The 19,307-nt window shown below is 46.7% G+C and overlaps 5 protein-coding genes and 1 long non-coding RNA gene across 7 annotated transcripts; 3 read left to right on the top strand and 3 right to left on the bottom strand.

Annotated features, from left to right (window-relative positions):
• Positions 1–306: 306 nt before the first annotated feature.
• Positions 307–2,399, top strand: LOC120901393 (organic cation transporter protein-like). The gene is made up of 3 exons (XM_040309305.1): positions 307–727; positions 800–1,932; positions 1,997–2,399. Exons 1-3 carry the CDS (start codon positions 564–566, stop codon positions 2,341–2,343), a joined length of 1,644 nt encoding a protein of 547 aa, XP_040165239.1. The 5' UTR covers positions 307–563; the 3' UTR covers positions 2,344–2,399.
• On the bottom strand, positions 1,750–4,482 carry LOC120901391 (major facilitator superfamily domain-containing protein 8-like). The gene is made up of 3 exons (XM_040309303.1): positions 3,878–4,482; positions 3,158–3,807; positions 1,750–3,088 (listed from the first exon to the last, which is right to left on the bottom strand). The coding sequence occupies exons 1-3, from the start codon at positions 4,058–4,060 to the stop codon at positions 2,428–2,430; spliced, it is 1,494 nt and encodes a 497-aa protein (XP_040165237.1). The 5' UTR covers positions 4,061–4,482; the 3' UTR covers positions 1,750–2,427.
• Positions 4,483–4,694: 212 nt separating this feature from the next.
• LOC120901389 (major facilitator superfamily domain-containing protein 8-like) lies at positions 4,695–7,700 on the bottom strand. Of its 2 annotated transcripts, XM_040309299.1 has the most exons (5): positions 7,324–7,700; positions 6,643–6,856; positions 5,925–6,583; positions 5,126–5,845; positions 4,695–5,057 (listed from the first exon to the last, which is right to left on the bottom strand). In XM_040309299.1, exons 2-5 carry the CDS (start codon positions 6,823–6,825, stop codon positions 4,892–4,894), a joined length of 1,728 nt encoding a protein of 575 aa, XP_040165233.1. In that variant the 5' UTR covers positions 6,826–6,856; positions 7,324–7,700; the 3' UTR covers positions 4,695–4,891. The 2 variants fall into 2 exon arrangements, with proteins under 2 accessions (XP_040165233.1, XP_040165235.1); XM_040309301.1 differs by lacking the exon at positions 7,324–7,700 and having other exon boundaries at positions 5,925–6,579; positions 6,643–6,759.
• Positions 7,701–8,067: 367 nt separating this feature from the next.
• On the top strand, positions 8,068–8,882 carry LOC120903114 (small nuclear ribonucleoprotein Sm D3). Its single transcript, XM_040312339.1, has one exon. It carries the CDS (start codon positions 8,165–8,167, stop codon positions 8,594–8,596), a length of 432 nt encoding a protein of 143 aa, XP_040168273.1. The 5' UTR covers positions 8,068–8,164; the 3' UTR covers positions 8,597–8,882.
• A 105-nt stretch (positions 8,883–8,987) lies between these two features.
• Positions 8,988–11,010, top strand: LOC120903113 (nitrilase and fragile histidine triad fusion protein NitFhit). Its single transcript, XM_040312338.1, has 4 exons — positions 8,988–9,472; positions 9,532–9,906; positions 9,976–10,486; positions 10,554–11,010. The coding sequence occupies exons 1-4, from the start codon at positions 9,284–9,286 to the stop codon at positions 10,901–10,903; spliced, it is 1,425 nt and encodes a 474-aa protein (XP_040168272.1). The 5' UTR covers positions 8,988–9,283; the 3' UTR covers positions 10,904–11,010.
• A 436-nt stretch (positions 11,011–11,446) lies between these two features.
• LOC120903115 lies at positions 11,447–18,629 on the bottom strand. Its single transcript, XR_005739535.1, has 3 exons — positions 18,341–18,629; positions 18,145–18,268; positions 11,447–11,517 (listed from the first exon to the last, which is right to left on the bottom strand). It is a non-coding gene; the product is annotated as an uncharacterized LOC120903115 (long non-coding RNA).
• Between the last annotated feature and the right edge of the window lie 678 nt (positions 18,630–19,307).

Raw genomic sequence — 19,307 nt, 5'->3', positions numbered from 1 at the left:
TTTGCAATTCCTCACTGACAATCGCGCCAGGCGTGGTCATCCTTCGAAACCTTTTGGCAAATCAGCTAATAATGCTCTCTCTCTCTCTCTATCTCTTCGCTGCAGCTGTCCAGAGCAGCGGTAGCATGTGCGGTGGCGGGAGTCTCCTTAAGAGTTTGAGAGTGTAAAGTGAAATCAATCAAATTCAATTAACGCATTCCCGATAATAAAACAATATTAGCTTACTCCAACCGGCACTACTTGTACGCATACCGGCGACGCTTCTCACGCTGGCAACGGAGCACGCGCAGTCGTGCCGTTAGCCGCTAACCGAGCCGGACCCTGCGTTTCTGTCACAACACAGTCAGTCTGTCGAAAATAGCTTTCATTCATGTGAGTGGAAAAACTCACGAATCGTGTGCTCTGGGGGGCCCATCTCTCCCGTTGATTTGCACGGTGTTACTCTCGTGCCGAGTGTGTTTGTGACCTATAGTCTGACGAATCACATCTAGTTGGCGTCGCGTTTTTTAAGCCGACAGGAAGAAGAAACAGTGTAATCGCACGTGTGTTTGCAATCGCTCGTAATGCCGCAAGCCGAGGACGACGTAGACTTGGACGGAGTGCTGCACGAGATCGGTCAGTTTGGGCGGTTTCAGGTGCGCCAGTATGGGCTGATGGTGCTGCCGATCATATTTAATGCGCTCTTTACGCTCAGTTACATCTTCACGGCGGGGAATCTGGAGTACAGGTTAGAACAGGTGCAGTGTTGTGCAAGAGAGCAGCATCGCTCAGCATCGTGATTTGTTCTGCGTTTTTACAGATGTTTAGTACCGGAATGTGAAGATCCTGCCACGGAAATTTATAACCCTCCCTGGTTAAATGCAACCTGGCCGGGATTATTGCACTCTGACGGGCGATGCCAACGTTTGCAATTCATCTCAAATGACACCCGCCTACCGGAGGGAGAGTGTACCAGTGATGATTTCAACACTTCCGCCATGATTCCATGCGATGCATTCGTTTTCCAGACCGAAGAAAGCACGATAGTGCGTGACTTTAACATCACATGTGCGCACAACGACTGGAAGCTTACGCTGGTGGGCACGATCAACAACGTGGGACAGTTCGTAGCGCTTCCCATTGCCGGATACCTGTCGGATCGGTTCGGCAGAAGATGGATCCTGCTGGTGAGTGTCGCCGGTAGTGCAGTGTTCGGGTTGGTACGCTCGTTTGCGACTAGCTACGAAATGTTTATCGCGATGGAGTTCCTCGATCCGGTCATCGGTTCCACGATGTACACTACCGCGTTCATTCTGGCGCTCGAGCTCGTCGGTCCGAAGATGCGTGTCACCGGCAACAACATTATCTCTTGCGCATTTTCCTTCGGCGAAGCACTACTCGGACTGCTGGCGATGTATTTCCGCGACTGGCGCGTACTGCTGCGCATTTTGTACATTCCCGGCCTTTTGGCGCTTCCGTTCCTTTACACAACGGTCGAGAGTGTTCGATGGCTACTGTCTAAAAACAGAAAAGATGAAGCATTTACAATCTTGAAAAGGGCGGCAAAGCTGAACGGTAAAACCATCTCACAAGCCGCATTCGAACGGTTCAATTGCATCGAGACCAAGAGTGGGTCAGCTAAATCGCTAGATACGCAAACTTACGCACAACTGCTACGCGAAGCGCTGGCCAATCCCGCGCTGGTGCTGCGTGTCATCAACTGTTCCTTCTGTTGGCTCACCAACACTATGGTGTACTTTGGCTTGAGTCTCAATTCCGTGTCGCTGTCGGGCAACAAGTATCTTAACTTTATTCTTGTCTCGCTCATCGAGCTTCCCGGGTTCTTTTTGATGCAACTCATTCTCGATCGTGTCGGACGCAAAAAGACACTTTTCACTACGCTTGTTCTAAGTGGGCTGTTTTGCATCATTTCCGTGTTTATTGCTGGCATTGGTACGTACCTATTCCTTCCCCGGACCCATACTGTGTTTAATCAAACTGTATTCCTCTCTTACAGATGCTCCGGCCCTACACCTTACCCTGTTTTTGCTCAGCAAACTTAGCATAACAATGTCGTTCGGCACACTGTACATCTACACTGTGGAAATCTTCCCCACCAATCTACGCCAAAGCCTACTGTCTACCTGCTCCATGTTTGGACGCATCGGATCGATGATTGCACCGCAGACACCGCTGTTGGCTAAAGTGTGGACACCGCTGCCGATGATACTGTTTGGCTGTCTCGGCATCTCGTCCGCAATAACCTCACTCCAATTTCCCGAAACGCTAAACAACGAGCTGCCCAACACACTAGAAGAAGCTATGAATATGCAGGGGAACGACATTCCAGCAACCGATCGGTGATTAATACCGGTGCCGAGTATCGATTTTCTAATAAATATCGCAATTGTATTAACGCATCCCTTCTTGTTCTGACTGTTCTCCGTATCATTCCGCTACTCCATTGGCCATGCGCTGCATTTCTTCCGCGTGGTGAATCTTTTTAGTCGTTCGCAGATGACTTTTGTAGCACCACATCCATATCAGTAGCAGCCCCGATATCATCGCACCCAAACCAAACAGCCAATAAGTTCCGAAACGCACGTACACCACTACCGAGGCCGGTCCTATGATGCGCGTTAGTCCGCCAATGCTTGTGTACAGCGCCATCCAGTTGCCCTGCGGCCGGGTGCCGAGCAGTTTCGAAAGAATCGTTTGACTAATGGCTATTCCAACCGAGAACGAAATACACAGCATCGTGTATGAGATAGTTAATTGGTATTGATTAATGGGAGGAATAGAATTACACCACTCCTGTTCGATTGGACAGCCTCCGCCACCACCAACGCCCGTACTTCTATTATTCGACGAATCTAACATTGGAATTGATTTGCTACCCATCGGTATCATCACCACTTGACTGATAAACAGTGGTACAATAGCGAAAAATAGAAACACATTGTGCTCCTGAAATCGTTTACATAACTGAGGCAACAGCAGAAACACGGCACAAGAGCACAAAGTGCCGCCCGTAATTAAGATGCCCAGGTAATACAGAGATTCCTCGTGGCTCCAGCCGAACTGATCGAGCGATATCGGCGAAAGGGCGCTAAAAGAAATAGAACAAACATTGCAATGAGTATTGAAATGAGATATAAGAATGTTTGCGCATACTTACGTTTGAACAGACACGTAGAAAAACATCAACACGCTGTAACCGATCATGACCGTCCAGATCGAGAACATTTTCAACGGTTCGTACGTATCCGTCGCTTTGCTGAATCCGGTCGTTTTCATCGCTTCCTGGGCGGCGATAGTACGATGCACGAAGCAGGAAGGATTCAGAAACAGTATGTACACCACGCCAAGGGCCGCACAAATCCACCCCGCCATCGTGTACATGTTAATCCGCAGCCCGTACCACATTAATCCTTCCTTGCCAATGGTTGATAGGGCCGCTTGAATGATGGGCCCCACTGCAAGCCCGAACGTTTGAGCCAACGAGCTCATCGATATGGCACCGGTTCGCTCGGACAGCTTAGTGGCCGTCGATATGTACGCTCGGCTAAGCGTATTGATTGACGTCGATATGCCAAAGACAAATCTTGCCAACAGTAGGACGTACCTTCGGTGCGGTGTGGGGAACAGCTCCACGACGCTGTACAGCCCATTGCCAAACACAAACAAAGCTGTCAGTATCACGAACGGAACGCGGATTGATGATAATCTATTCGAGCACCAGCCGATAAGTGGACTAAAGATCAACTGACCGGCAGGTGGAGCGGCAAATACGACACTCAGAAACGGCTTGCCAACCGTGGGATCCATCTGAATCGAGGAGAAAAGGTTTCATTATGCAACGGTAACACTCTGCATCATCGCTGCGCCGACTGCTTACGTCCTGCAGGTATGGCCATAGCCCAGTCGTCACCACGCCAAACGATAGAAACATTAAAAAGCCGCTCACATACACCAATCGTATTGTGATCCATCGTTCGCGATATTCAAAATCACTCTCAAGCCCACTCGAACGGTCCTTTTCGTTTTGCACCACGCGCCACCAACTCCCAATCGATGCCATGGTCACGAACGACAAAACCGAAATGACCACCGTACATTCGACTAGCACCGATCGAACCCTGTATCACACGAGGCGATGCGCAACTCGTCGATTCGATTTTCTACAAACTTGTTCTTCCGACTTAGAACCGGCGGTCATATTTTGCAATCAATTGAATTGAAGGAGAAAGCACTCACTGGTATGATTTAAGGGTGACGTAAAAAATAATTGCATTCACTGCCCACACCGCCAATACGCCAATACAATAAATCAAACACGGATGGCATTCTCACGACGGGGAAGCAAACGCGAGCTAGAAGCGCACATGACTGCTCGCGCGATCAGTTTAATCGACACTAAGTCAAGAACCAGTTTTGCTTAGGCGCGCCACAAGTCTCATCGGTACGGCAAATGCAGTGCGCTCGCGCTCGCGCTAAATCAACGCCTAACTACTTGTTTTGGCCGCGTGTATGCCCTTCAGTTTGCCACCACCGTGCTATTACTTATCAGCTGGCTGGATTATTGCACACACGCCGCCCCGCACTGATACTCACAACAATCAATACCCGGGCGCATTAGGCAGACGAGGAGACAGGAGGCAAACGCGTTTTTTCGGAATGACAAATCACGGCTAGATAAGAAACCACGGCGAGACTGTTTTTTGTGCGATTTCGTTTCATTCACTGCTGAATGCTTTCACAAAACGGCTACCTAATTGTATACGGTTCGCTTACCAACGAGGAAAATATCACAACGAACACGCCGCTCCTTAACGCTGAATAGAATATATATGTGTATAAACTGAGCAATTCGTTTCCCTGCAGCTACATGATCAGCCGTTCCGCGAAGGGATCAGCTATCGCCGGGAGTGCTGCTGTCTTTTGAATTTCCGTTAAGCTGATCGCCACCATCTTCGGTTGTCTTTTTTTCTTCCGACGCTTGATCTCCTTTCGTGATCACCGACACGAGCTCCTCTCCTCTACAGCTTGCGTCGTAAGGGATCGGCACTAGTCTTTCTCTGGCGAGGGAAATGAGCAACGTTAATACAACGCCCTAGAAGGATTTACATCAATTTCAAATAAATACCTCATTTGCCATAGCCACATCATGGTGGCCGCCATCATTACCGCCGTGCTGCCAAAGGTCCAGTATAGTCCGTACTTGGTGTAGATTGTAGATAAAAATACCGGCCCCAGTGCTCGCGATAGACACCCCGAGCCCGTCATGATGCCCATCCATGTGCCCTGAGGACGCGGTCCTAGCACTTTCGAAAAGATGGTTGTAATAAGCGTCACGCCGATCGGATACCCGATGGCCGTGAACGCATAGCCAACCAGAAATTGGCTAATGGTCATACCGCGCGTAGTTTTACACCATTCCTGCGATGGTGGACAGCCTAGCGCGTCGATACCACCGTCCAACGTTTCTGTGCCCGCCGTGGGAATAGGTCCACTGTAGTCAAAGTCCACCCTGGTCAGATTGGACCAAACGTTTGTAAAATTCGACCCGTACACGTACGGCGTCACATCGTCCTCCATGCGCAGCGACGCGAGTGTTGCATTTTCTGGAAGTGCCAACTTTGGCGGCGTGTCACTCATCGGTATGTAAACCGCGCGTCCCAACACCATGAGGAAAAAGCCGCCCCAGATGAGAACTTGCTGCTCCGGGAATCGCTTGCATAATGGATCAATCATCAGGAACATGGCACTGGCCAGTATGGCTCCGACCGCCATAATCCATGCCATGTAATATAAGGCTTCGGCTTTCGTCCACGCGAACATATCCATCGTCAACGGAGTGGCCAGTCTGAGGGGGAAAGGATACACAAAATCGTTAGCGGAAAGCGCTGACCATCTTCACAGGACACATAATTCCGTACACTTACGTTTCGAGAAACACGAAATTGAACACCAGAATGAAAAAGGCAGATATCAGCGTCCAGGCGGATAAATAATCCGGTTTCATCGATTTCCACGTTTCCTTCTCCGACTGCATGCCCTGCTGTTTCATGGCTTCGAGGGCCGCGATTCGTTTCTCTTTGAACACGAACGGCAGGAACAGACAAAAGTTCAAAATTCCCATCAAAACGTTTATCCACCCAGTGGCCGTGTACATGTTGAGGTGCAATTTGTTTTTCACCAGCGGCAGTCCATCTTCTCCGAACATCGTTACGGCGCCCTGCAGCACGGGGCCCACGATAAATCCTAGCGTTTGCGCGAGCGATACCATCGATACGGCACCGGTCCGTTCCTTGACCTTGGTGGCCGCCGACAGGTACGACCGGCACACGGCCACACTGGACGAGCTGACGCCGATGAGGAAGCGCGAGTACAGCATCCAATACTTTTGATCAGTTGGGAACAGCTCGAGGCAGGCGTAGATGCCGCTAGCGATGGAAAATAGCGCCAGCGAGCAGAGTAGGGGCAGCCGGATCGAACCAAGCCGATTGCCCCACCATCCGACCAGCGGGCTGAAGATCATTTGTCCGACCGGATTGGCACCCACTATCCATCCCAGGAACTCTTTGCCGGCGTGAGGATCTAGCTAGTTGTGGAAATGTTGTCAGTAAAGTCGTTTTTGGGCACAGTTTCTCTTTAACATACCTTGTCGAGGTATGGCCACACGCCCGTGAGGATGATGCTGAATCCGAGCGACATGAGAAACATGGTGTAGTAGATGATTCGCACCGACGTCCAGCGTTCCGTGTACTCAGCGGCCGTTTCCAGTCCATCGTCCAGATCGTTTTTGGATGGTTTTTTGAGTAAACAGTTCTTTAATCTCTCCATTGCTGATAATTGCCCGTTCGCTGAACACAAACTGACGATGACAAAGCATATGTTAGCCCCTTCGTACGGACTATTTACTCCGATCTTCGTCGATCTTCGCAAACTATTGCTATCGAATTGTTGTGAAGCGAACGGAATTGAATCCAATGCTACGTGTACCGTCTGAACCGCACCACGCGTCTGGCCTGTTTCACATGTATGCGCACAGAAAACGAACTCAACGCTCTTTGTCTAACGGAACGTTGGGCAGTGCACGGTTCAAACTACAAATAGATATCAACTATAAATAGTTGCAGCTCCTATCAGCTGAGAGTTGTAACGGGGGGTATTAATATCACTCGAGAATATTATACCAAACGTGCCTGATTTTGCCTTTACAAGAACGGTTTCATTTTAAGGAACTTGTTTATTAAACTAAAATATTCTTCACTTTGTTCGTGAAGTGCATCGATCATAACTCTCCCCGCATAGTCTTCAGGTCGATGCTTCGCCACTTACCCTATGCCACGTTCCAGTTGAAATGCGTTCGGGCAAATAGTTTGTATTCCGGTCCGGTCGACGCACCGCGTTACCACTTCTCACACGAAAGCATAAGCCAGCGCAATACCCTGGCAGGTCCCAAAATTACATAAAACTGAAGAAGGCTCTCCTATTGATAACATTAAATCGGACACTTTGCGCCGTTATCTAATCGCGTCGCAGATAACCCTGCATAGTGGCGGTGGTCAATGCACGGCGGCAGGCTCACCACATATTTCCCTTTGCGCTGCCGACTGTTTACAGGTCTTTGGTCACTATTTTTCAACAAAGAAATTGTTAGCACAATAAAAATTGTTTGTTTGTAGCAGCTGCCTGCGATCGTTTTGACAACAATGACACATTCCGCTGAAATCGAGCAGTTATCCTCATCGTTGCCGCTCATTCGAGCACTAATTCTTCTCACTGCGGCAACCAGATCTTTCTCACCACCTTACACACATATTTTTTATTTTACTGAATCATTTCACAAAAACATGACGATTTCACTGTTGACTGACCTTTTAGAGAATATAGTCTGCCCTAACATTACCTTTTCACCTCCTTAATTTAATAAAATTATAAAATTCTTAAAATTTATAAAATTCCGCAAAATGGCCTACATTTCATGAGGAACACCATCTGTGCGCAAAATCCTCGATTACAACCATGGGCTATAAACACAGCGTATTTCCAAGTGACCAGCACCACCATATAAACACGGGCAGCATGAGCAGTTGTCAAATTTTGCCGCTACCAACAACAACAGTCCCCGCACAGAGTCGCAATTTTCGCGTGGAAACTGTAATTTTCACTTAAAACCATGTCTATTGGCGTACCAATCAAAGTGCTGCACGAGGCCGAAGGCCATGTGGTGACCTGCGAGACCATCACCGGCGAGGTGTACCGTGGAAAGCTGATCGAAGCCGAGGACAACATGAACTGCCAAATGACGCAGATCACCGTGACTTACCGGGACGGACGCGTCGGAAATCTGGAGAACGTGTACATCCGGGGCTCGAAAATCCGCTTCCTCATACTGCCGGACATGCTGAAGAACGCGCCCATGTTTAAGAAGCAGGGCGCCAAGACGGGCACTGCCGGACGAGGCAAGTCGGCTATACTGCGAGCACAGGCGGCCCGAGGCAGAGGTCGTGGAGCGGGAGGCGGCGGAGGAGGTGGTCGAGGCGGTAACAAAGGAGGATGGCAAGGGCAAGGACAGCAATCTTCCGGCCGTGGACGCGGAGGGTTGTAGAAACATTTCGTCTACACTACTTCTATCCTTTAGTTTGTAAGCAAGCATTTTAGGAACTCGGCAGGCGGCAGGCAGGAGCTCGTCACAACATTTGCATCCATACAGCGTAAGAAAATGATGCCGATAAGGAGGCAAGACGTCCGGACGGGTAGCTTTCCGGTAGAGTGAAAATACACGAAATGTAACATGCGGCGAGCGTGTAGGATAACCACATACTTCATTAGAAAACTTTCTAGAAATGTAATTTGCATTAAAGTGAAGTGAATACAATCGAACTCAATGAAACCCAAGCCCTTCGTTTTCTTTGTGGATCTTTGGCGAAATGTAATAGTATGAGAAGATAAAGGTAAGCTCCTTTCAAATGAAAACATTCTTACTAATTGGTGGATTTCGGTGCAAAAAAAGAGGGCTGGAAGCACGATAAAAGAAAAGCAAACAATTGCTCTCTTCGAACGCGGTAAAATTCTACAAACATTTTGGCGACCATTTTCAACATTCTGCTGTGCCGGAACAGACACACGTACCGTATAACAGAACGAACGTCAAACGTTGTATAACAGTCGTACAACAACACAAACATTCACCCCTCAGCAACAATAACAACACAATCAAGCAACATCTGATAAGCAGCGAATTAGAAAGAATAAAATCCACTTTTCTTCCTCGCCTGCACACGATACATATTTCATGTATTCTTTGCTGAGAAAACGAGTCGCGCAAGTATTGTGGCAATCGTCACCCACCAACATCCGAACGATGGCTACGCAAACCCCGGCACGTATTGCCGTTGCGCAAATGCGCTCCACCAACGATAAGCAACACAACTTTGCTCAGATCCAAACCATCACCGAACGGGCAAAGGCCAACGATGTGCAGGTCAGTATAGGAATCCGCCCGTCCCCCGTCCTCCAATGATTATGACGAGTAGCATTTAGTTTATCTTCTTTCCAGAGTGCTGCGATTACGTAGGAACCCATCGGGACGAAACGCTGAAACTGTCGGAACCACTTACGGGCCCGACGGTGCAACAGTACCGAGCGCTGGCACGGGAACAAAACGTATGGCTTTCGTTCGGTGGAGTGCACGAAAGCATCATCGAGGAAACGGAATCGGGGCAGGAGGTGAAGAATATCTACAACACTCACATACTGATCAACAATGTCGGCGAGCTGGTGGCAAGCTATCGCAAGCTGCACATGTTCAACGTGATTACACCGGAATTTAAATTCCGTGAATCGGAAACAGTCCGATCGGGCCCGGCATTGATCCCGCCAGTTGACACACCCATCGGACGGATAGGTTTGCAGATTGTAAGTGTGAAGTACTCACATTTCAATTGATTCATTCGTCTCACATGTAAACTGTTACCATTTTTCCAGTGCTATGATATGCGTTTTGCTGAAGCGAGCACGCTTTTGCGGAAACAAGGTGCCGAAATCCTCACCTATCCTTCAGCCTTCGCTGTGTCGACCGGACGAGCTCACTGGGAAGTACTGCTGCGGGCAAGGGCGATCGAAAATCAATGCTTCGTAATTGCCGCCGCTCAAATTGGATTTCACAACAAGAAGCGAGAGAGTTATGGCCACGCAATGGTAGTTAATCCATGGGGAACCATCCTAGGAGAAGCCAATCCGGATCAGGATCTGGATGTCGTCGTTGCGGAGTTGGACTTTGGCAAGCTGCAAAGTGTGCGCGCCAATATGCCATGTTTCGAGCACCGGAGGGACGATGTTTACAACCTTTCGACGCGAGCAGGACTTCCGTACGCCAGTGGTGCCACAGCCAAAGAAAAGTTCTCGTTCGGAGGTATAGAAATTCCTCCTGAAACGATCTTCTACGTATCGGAACACTGTTTCGCTTTCACCAACATTCGCTGTGTTGTGCCCGGACGTAAGTTTTTGATTGATTTCATTACAATTATTTCAGCATATTAACATACTCTTCTCCTATCTTCCAGATGTTCTAGTTTCAACGAAACGTGTCGCCGCTCGGCTGCCGGATCTCAGCCCGGCGGAAATAAACGATTTCTTCCAGACCGTATGCAAGGTGGAAAAGGTGGCAGAGCGGCTGTACGATGCCACTTCGTCCACCGTGACGGTACAGGACGGCCCGGACGCGGGACAGACCGTTTTCCACGTGCACTGTCATGTGATGCCGCGCCATGTCGGGGACTTTCCCGAGAATGATCAAATCTATGGTGAGTTGAACCGACACGATAAGGAACCAGAACGGCCACGACGACCCATCGCAGAAATGGCTGCAGAAGCAATCCGTTTTCGGGAGGAAATGTCACGGTTGGGATTATGAGTGTGATAAACTGTGCAAGGTGGTATGATTTTCCAATAAAACGGGACACAAATTAGGCTTAAGCGATGCATATTGAAATCAATTTAGATTTTCATTCTAAATTTTAACGAAACAATTACCCAAGCGTTCATAATTTTACCCGAAATGAATAAAACGGCAACTTTTCGCCGGCCCTAATGTTTGGTTCGGATTGATACGTCAAACCCAATCAATGCCGGAGTCCCGGATACACGATAATTAAGGACGAATTATTCATGTCGGGCCGGGTGGCACACCAGTAGGAATCTGTTTATCATGACGAATCAGCTTTCCCCCGGCCAAAGGAAAGCGAAGGAAAAGATTAGATTAATTGATGTTTTGAATTCGGACGAAGATCCTCCGTGCGTTGTTGGAGGGTTCGCATAAATCATTGTTTACCGAAAAGTTTTATTCTGCCCTTGCACGCCGGCACGCCAAATCCCTTTGCCAGCGGTTATTGATATCGATTTAGGAAAGGATAGCGCAGAACAGATGGTTTCGCCGGTGCTGCGAGTATAGAACAACGGGGTAGGTTATTTTCTATTCCGATGGTATTTCCCTCATGTGGATAAGCAGATTTTCCTCGCCAATGTATTCTGAGGTTTTAAATGTTAAAAGAAAAATGTGAAAAGTATTTGTGTATTCTAGTGATTGTAGTAAATCGATTATTGAATTCCAGCACTCAAATTGTCTTCCTTACAGAGCATGCCAAAGCCCAAATTCATCGAACTCCAACAATCCTTCCCAGAATCAATCGTTCAGCACAACTTGTTAACGGATAATGTAGATAGCAGTTTTGAATCATGATTAAATAGATTAATCCAAACCATCAGCATTCTACACCCAACCCTAATCCTTCCAGTAGATGGGATGTCGGTTACGAGCGACCGGCCAGTGTGTAACATGGTCCACAACGGCTACGGTACAGGTTATTGTTAATTTACATTCACAAAGGTTCGATTAGGAAACACTCTGGGCACATGTGGGCAGAGAAAGACACACACACTTCTCTCCAATGACAAGATGTATCCACTATGAGCAGTCATCTTTTGCCGGTGGGTATTTCAGCATTGTGCGCCTCGTGTTTCAACGAAAGGACAACACAACTGGGCGCCACCGGAAGATTGAAGTTAAGTGAGCGTAGCAAAATAAACAACTTAGAAAACTTTACCTTCCTCGGTGCGGAAGATACTCTAGACAGAGAATTAAGTGTACAGGAAGACGTGGGGGTAAACCATACCCGGGGTTGGGATGAATATTGGTGGCTTACATTCGCCATGAACACAGTAATCCTGCCAGACTTCCCAGTCGCCAGACGTCCCGCAAAGTGAAGTGTTGTGGACGAAGACATGCCAGATATCGCCCTACATCAACCATGACAACCACCGTGACGGGAGGGAGGGGGGCATGTTTACGGTCAATGTTGGTCTTAAATTTAATAAAATTACGCATGGCACAGTGCCGTAGTGCTCGTGTTCGAAGCTCCCAGGGCTTTTGAGGGAAGGGAAGATAAACCGAGCGAAGATTCGTCGTCGCCGCTACGCATTAACTGTCTTTTGTGTGTATGCCAGTCCTGGTCATTACTCGGTGAAGTTGCTGTGTGAGTCCCTTTTACCCGAGCAGGTCCTGGTGCTGGCGCATCCATCATCACGCTAAAAGGCCATACCGAGGGACCGGATCGCCGGCGTGTAAAAAGCCGTTTTTCTGTCGGTAAAATTCATCATTCCCTCATGCAGAACAAAGGAACCGAATGATTAGGTTAGGCTACTAGTAATTAAAACGTCATCCAGACAAAATTTACGGCGCGCTCGACCGGTGGTGCGGGATAGCGGGTCGGTAGCCAGGCCTTTGTAGGCTCACTGCGTCACTGCACCGTTTGGCCGGTGTTGCCTACTTCCGGGGTGGATTTCATAAACAACTTAATAACCAGCCAGTGTGCCCTCGGTGCCCGAAAAACCGCAAACCCTGTGATGATGGTCAACGCCGAAGCCGTCCCGGGCCTTCGGGTTGGTTTAATAACCATAAATTCTGCTCGCCAAAATCCACCACCCGATAACAAATCTTTCGAGCCAAAAGTTACTACTACACTGGCCGGTCGGTGGCCCCGTCCACGCGGTGTGTGCGACGTCCGTTTCCGAAAAGGTATGGAAAATCTCACCCGAGCAATTTGGCCCACGGTGTCGTTCATTCGAAGGCCAGCCAGCAGCACCTGGCTAATCTGATCCGGGCAATATGAGACCCGTATGCGGAAGAATTATGACCCGGGTCAGGTGAGAGCTTTCACTCGCTGTGCCACAGGTATCACATCGGCAGACCGGAGATAAACAATGGCTATCGCTTTACAATCGAACCGATAATGTGATAAACGACGGGGATGGCTTTCCGGGAAGCACCGGGGTCAATACACCACCGAACCCCACAACATGTGCACCACAACCGACGAGAGAGATACATTTGGAAAATCCTCTGTGTCTTGTACGGAACGGACACATAATGACTTGCGTCACACCATGTGCCACGAGGACAGTGTTTTTGTGGTGTAATATTTCGTTCCAATATACACTCATTTTGCTACTAAAAAAGGGTGACCCGAGCAACGGAGCGGGGAGTAAGGTTTTGTTTTAAGCACCTTCAAAGGAGCTAGTCGCCGGAAAAAGCTTTTACATAGATTACCAAAAAGACAGCACTTCTGCCTTTTCATCTGAATCTTGACACCCATTGTTTTCCGCCAGGCGAGAACAAACACTTCTCATGTTCGTGTTTCAGCTTCCACCCAAGACACGAGATCCGTTTGAGAAGGAGTTTTCAAAACGGCTGTTGGCAAAACTTTTCGCTAATAAGCGGCGTTGTTTATTTTTGCTGTTTGGAAATTAAGTTTCCCCGTCGATCGGTGGTCCGGGTAGGGCAGAAGGGCAAGTTAGGCAAACGGTAAGCAGAGGATGCATGCGTTTTACGCACAATTACCGTGTCGTCCCTTACAAGTTCCCTCGGTAAACTGTTTGCTTTGCTTGGTTCGGTTTCGGTTCTGGTCGTGCGTTGTGTGGGTCGGTAAACACATTGGACTTTAAAATAATTTACATCCATAATCGTACTGTACACAGGAAGTCACCGCGATGATGGGAAGATGTGTGCTTACCGCAATGACGTTGATGCGTATAACGCTTCAGGCTTGGGGCGATTAATTTTAACTCGCTCGAACTCGGGCAGAGCGATACTGTCTAATTAAATTTTCTTCCAGCGTCGTCTTGTGACATTTCATTCCAACACTGTAGGCGCGCTTAAGAGAGGCGTTAAATAATGAGGCCGCTTTTTAAATGGCAGCACTGTTTGCTGTTGCACTGTCACCGATAATCGTTTCAGGATAGATGGAACCGCCAAGCCTGTAGTTCCATTTCTTGGCCTGCACATTTGTCTTGCTCGCTTTCCTTTCGACCAAGCTGCACTGGTCGGTGCCAGTGCACATGGCACAGTAATTGCATTTAATTGTGCATTTTACAGGATGATAAACGAACCGTGGCCAGTGCGAGGAAAAGTGCAGTTGCAAATAAAGACACAGGGTGCACAAACCCGAAGCGCAGCGTACCGGGGGTACGGATAATTGCCGAGCATTTTATGCACTTCCTTAGTCTCCCGGACCGCCAAAGACACAGCGGAAGCGTTTGCCACTGTGTAGCGGTAATTGAATGTAATGAAATAATTAATTCACTGTATTTTCTTGCTTCGATCGATTGCCGGCGTGGAAAGAACCGATCGGTAGGTAGGACACATTGTATGCGATGGCAGGCGTAATGCAGGAAGGAAGAAGAATAATTCCTTCGATTAGTCGATCAACAGTGTGCCTAATCGACAGCTGTAAGCCGCTCGAGGGTAGGAAGAGTTTCAAATTTGTTTGCCAAAGAGATAGTTACTCTAATTGCTGCCATGATCTTTCTTACCACAATATCCAGAGCTATTAGGGTGGCGCATCTGCAGGTATTTCAAACTCCCATGATCGATTAAACGATAGATTTTGTAATGTAAAGGTAAATTGATGGCGAAAGAGACATTCAAAATGAACCCCATATCTTTGTCCACCCGACAACCGTTCGTCAGAGGGATAATGAGCTGACGGTAATTTCAAAAGGCACAACGAATGGTAGATAATGTCTCCGTTAAAACTTGACTTGAGTCGAACAATTACTTGTGATAGTAGTTGAACGGGAGTAATGGAGCATAGGAAAACTAGGAAGAAACATATAAACCGAATACTCTTGCAAGCAACACACCAAACCAGCATTAAAATGACTTCTTCATCAGACTATTGCGCTGCTGTATCGATACTTTCTTGAGTAAAGGCTCACAGTAAGGAGGCTTCTTTAAATCGTATGCTCAGTGCGAGGTCTTGCGTGTGAAACGCTCATGAATTTTTGCAAAAATATCCCCATGCAGACACCGTAAACTTTCTTCTGCATACGCAAATAGCGATCTATGCTTTATGAATCTCGCTCTCTCCCTTTCTGAGTGCAACGTCTGCCAAAAAAAAAAAACAACCCTGTTTATATTGTACATAATCGATAATCCAACCCATCCCCAACAACAACACAAATCACAATGGTGAACGAAGCATGGAAAGAAGCAGCAAAGCTGATTCGAAAGAACCTTCCCCGAATTCAAACCCATATCACGATGTTTGGGGCAAGGCAAAAGTTTTGTTTTTATGTCCCTGAAAACGTACGGGGCAGTAGCATAAACAGCGTGATCGCATCACCATAAAAAGGTAAAAAGCACAAATTTAATTTCGCTAATCGATGTGTTTTCACTGGGTTTGATTTGCAGTTCGCACCGGAGCTGTACCATTGGCTAATTTGCTATTGAATATTTATCATCCCGAATGCTAATTTTGACAACTTGCCCTAGATAATGGCAATCGGGTGTTGTTTCACTTTTTCTCTTGCAATAGAATCTTCGTTGTGATTAAATGCTATGCGAATTTGTGTCGTGGTTATCATACTATCTATATTTCTTTTGATTTGCTTTAAAGTGTGAATAACTACAGGTTTGAGCTGAAATAGAAACTCGGCCGATGAACAAAGCGGTGATATAAGCGTTATACAATAGAATGTTGTTTTTACTGCTTTTTTTCATGGCGTAAACTGTAAAGATCCTTAAGGCCTTTTTTGCAATCATTCGGGTACGGAAAATAAAATACTTCAACTTTGCACTGTTATATACGCTTTCCACCAATATTCTTCCCATTTTTTAACAATCATCAATCATTTATCGTCCCATTGACCATCTTTTGCCATGGTTCGTTCGTTAGAAAATGTTTCACTTTCAATAGCATCGCAAATGGTCTTCACCTAAATGGTTTTTTGTTGAAGTTTCGTTTCCGCTCTTTGCTCCCAGATGCGAAACATTCCCCTCATCCGCATAAGCTCGAGACTGGATTTGCCGGTTGCTAAAATAGCATCGATTCAACTGGCCTTAGCTAGCAAATATTTGTCCAGGATCTAGCCAAATGGAGCTGGTGTGGACAGGTTAATGCAGCAAATTCATACAAATACGCAAATACATAAATTACCTGCGATAAATATTTACTTTCCCATCGAGCGTTGTCGCAATGCCGATTGGCTTTCGTTTAGCATTTGGTCCATAATATATTCCATGATTTCCGTAATAGCGTTAAACGTTTTGCAGCTTTTGCGATGTGTAGGTCGAGTGAACCGCATTTGAAGCAATGTATTCGATTTAGAATTTACATTTCAAGTTTTTGTGCAAGGATTACTCACACATTTACACTTAAGTACAGATGAAGGACAGCTTAAAATAAAATAATATTAAACTGCCTTTTATACATTTATATGCGATTTCACTGTATTGATAAAGTCGGTTGTATAGAGACGACGACCATCGAAAGGTCATCATCAGGTCAGTGAAATGTTGTTTAGTGCATGATTACACATTGCAGAGCTGCTGTACATACATCGCACACTCAAAACGATTTGTAAAACTACACTCGAGGAAGCCGTTGAAACGATTAGTTCCATAGAATCTCCACAGAAATATAGAAAAATTGCAAAACTCGTTGATGAAAGCACATCAGTACGGGCAGAAACGGCAAGACTGACTGCCGAACTGAGAGCAATTCAGAACTGTAAACCTACCCACAGCTGGTTACGCACACACACACAGAAATGCAATCTACCAAATGTTGGTTTCACATTCGTTAGAGACGAGAGGCTCAACGATGTGGAATGGTCCATGTACAAAAAAGGACCATAACCCACTGCCCTTCTGCTCCAATTCTATCACCCTTGTGTTGAGTCTGTTCAAAAGTTCAAGTGTATTGTGCCACACTGTACCAGCAACATTTAAACTTTGGTATGAAATAGTTCTCAACAGTGATTATATTTCAATTATACACTTGGGAATCATCACAAATGCATTTCACTCCAAACGGAGTGATGTTTGACATGAAATAGCACGTCTAATGGATAACCTGTGCCCAAATGAGCGTGCGAACGAGAACGGTATGATGCGTTTTCGGAATGAAATCAACAGCTTCCCACAGTCAATGAAATTGTATGGTATTGTACAGTATGATTGAGAACCGTAATGATTCTATATGCACACAACTGTTGGACATTCATTACGAAATAAATTCGACAAAATGAATAAAGAGGGCATACGTAATTGAAACCACTGCAAATGATGGGTTGTGTTTAAAGGGCAAACATTACGCAAAAATAGCTGATTCTTGCGAACGCTGTACTGAACGAATAATTGATGTTCAAACTGTAAATACTCCCTATAGCGGACCAATGCACAATTAACATCATAGGAGAATTAATTTATGTAGAACTACAACATTGTTCATTGAATAATTCACCGCAGTATTTTTGTGTTTGAGTACGTGTTGGTGCTTTAATTTTGTGCAACTTCCTTCTGCAACAATTCATTGCCAAGCTGCTATCACATCCTTAACAATTGCGTGCATTAAGAAGCATAAAACGTTCAACAACAACATACGCCTTAAACTGGCATACATTTTCGTAGAAAAGAATAAAGTTCCACGGATGACAAGCATGAAACACATTCCCATCGAATCATTGCACCCTTGTTACATCAGTTCGTTCCACCCGATAAAGTTTTTCCTTCATGATCTTCCAGGAAACTTTGGGCCGAAGCGAGTTCTTCGCTTAATGCTGCGTGATGGTAGTCTTTTAAAGTATTCAAATACTCACTCCTGCTTGATGTGTACCTTGTCTATAGATACTTTGCCTACAAAGTAACTCCAGCTGCTCATTTACGACGAAAGTCGTTTAATTTCCCGAACGCGATGGAGACGCATGGTTGTTCATGCAAGTTCTGAAAATTATCAACAAAAAAAATTTCACCTTTAATGACATGCTATCGACTGCTGGTTTGAGAAACTCTTACCACTTGTGCCAAACATTGCATCGCACTGAATAGCCTTTTCTGGTTACATTTTCGCGTCACTTTAATCTGCGCTCAACAGATACTGTACTCCCGCGCAAAGCACTGTCCTTGACTGGTTCGCAGTAGTACCACTTCTGTATGCTTCCCACACGCACATTTGTCCGTACCAGACTGGTGTGTAAATAAAAACCATGCGCCCCTTATCTGCAGGCTGGCGGCTGCAAATGTATTGCTCCCTTGGTGTATGCATGTACAAACTATCAGCGTACTCACAGTTGCCATCGCTAGGCACCGGCAACGCCGGCCTACTGCGATGCGCCCGGGTGAAGAGCCGTTGTCAATGTTGGATGATGTAGCCGCCGCCACGCTGGCGTCTTGGTGGAAAACATTTCGGGAATGATTTCCTCTACTTCACGCGCCCACAGTTTACGTTAACCATTAGCAGAGCCAGGCGGTGGAAAACGTACGGGTATGCAGCAAGGAAAGGATTTTTTCTTCCTCACAGTATCGTCTGTGTTGGAGCACGTGTTCGAGGGATGCTCATGGCGTACAAGGAAGCTTTTCTTATTTGCACGGTCGTTTACTCTTATTTTCTGCCCCCTTCATTCGCCTGGCTTGTGCTCACCAGTGCAATGCAATATCTACCAACGACAACAGCACAAAAACCCTCATCTGGTAGCGCCCTTTTGAATATACAGCCCACATTCCCGCTCTGCATGCGTCGCTAATACCCCGGAGTAGAACACTTGTTGAATGTTTTTATCCAACCATCAACAGCTGGCATAAAATGTTTCTGTTTACCGAACGAATGGAGAGAACCTTGCTCACGAAAGAGAACCATTTGGTGGACATTCGTTCTCCTGCAATCGCTCTCTGTGTTTTTCAATTCTCTCACGCATAATACTAGCAGATGTTTCCCCAGGACGGTCTTATTTCTTCATTCTTTCCTTTTTAAACAAACTTTTCC

This window comes from Anopheles arabiensis, chromosome 3 (assembly GCF_016920715.1).
Source record: "Anopheles arabiensis isolate DONGOLA chromosome 3, AaraD3, whole genome shotgun sequence".
NCBI lineage: Eukaryota > Metazoa > Arthropoda > Insecta > Diptera > Culicidae > Anopheles > Anopheles arabiensis.
The sequence above is the reverse complement of the archived record's forward strand: the minus strand, read 5'-3'. Positions and strand labels throughout refer to the sequence as shown.

Coding starts and splice junctions, on each gene's coding strand:
- LOC120901389 (XM_040309299.1), bottom strand. CDS start 6,825: ATGGAGAGATTAAAGAACTGTTTACTCAAAAAACCATCCAAAAACGAT. Junction 6,584..6,642: donor TGTGGCCATACCTCGACAAG/GTATGTTAAAGA, acceptor TTCCACAACTAG/CTAGATCCTCACGCCGGCAA. Junction 5,846..5,924: donor AATTTCGTGTTTCTCGAAAC/GTAAGTGTACGG, acceptor TTTCCCCCTCAG/ACTGGCCACTCCGTTGACGA.
- LOC120901393 (XM_040309305.1), top strand. CDS start 564: ATGCCGCAAGCCGAGGACGACGTAGACTTGGACGGAGTGCTGCACGAG. Junction 728..799: donor GCGGGGAATCTGGAGTACAG/GTTAGAACAGGT, acceptor GCGTTTTTACAG/ATGTTTAGTACCGGAATGTG. Junction 1,933..1,996: donor CGTGTTTATTGCTGGCATTG/GTACGTACCTAT, acceptor CCTCTCTTACAG/ATGCTCCGGCCCTACACCTT.
- LOC120903113 (XM_040312338.1), top strand. CDS start 9,284: ATGTATTCTTTGCTGAGAAAACGAGTCGCGCAAGTATTGTGGCAATCG. Junction 9,473..9,531: donor CAAAGGCCAACGATGTGCAG/GTCAGTATAGGA, acceptor AGTAGCATTTAG/TTTATCTTCTTTCCAGAGTG. Junction 10,487..10,553: donor TCGCTGTGTTGTGCCCGGAC/GTAAGTTTTTGA, acceptor CCTATCTTCCAG/ATGTTCTAGTTTCAACGAAA.
- LOC120903114 (XM_040312339.1), top strand. CDS start 8,165: ATGTCTATTGGCGTACCAATCAAAGTGCTGCACGAGGCCGAAGGCCAT.
- LOC120901391 (XM_040309303.1), bottom strand. CDS start 4,060: ATGGCATCGATTGGGAGTTGGTGGCGCGTGGTGCAAAACGAAAAGGAC. Junction 3,808..3,877: donor TATGGCCATACCTGCAGGAC/GTAAGCAGTCGG, acceptor TCCTCGATTCAG/ATGGATCCCACGGTTGGCAA. Junction 3,089..3,157: donor TTCTACGTGTCTGTTCAAAC/GTAAGTATGCGC, acceptor TATTTCTTTTAG/CGCCCTTTCGCCGATATCGC.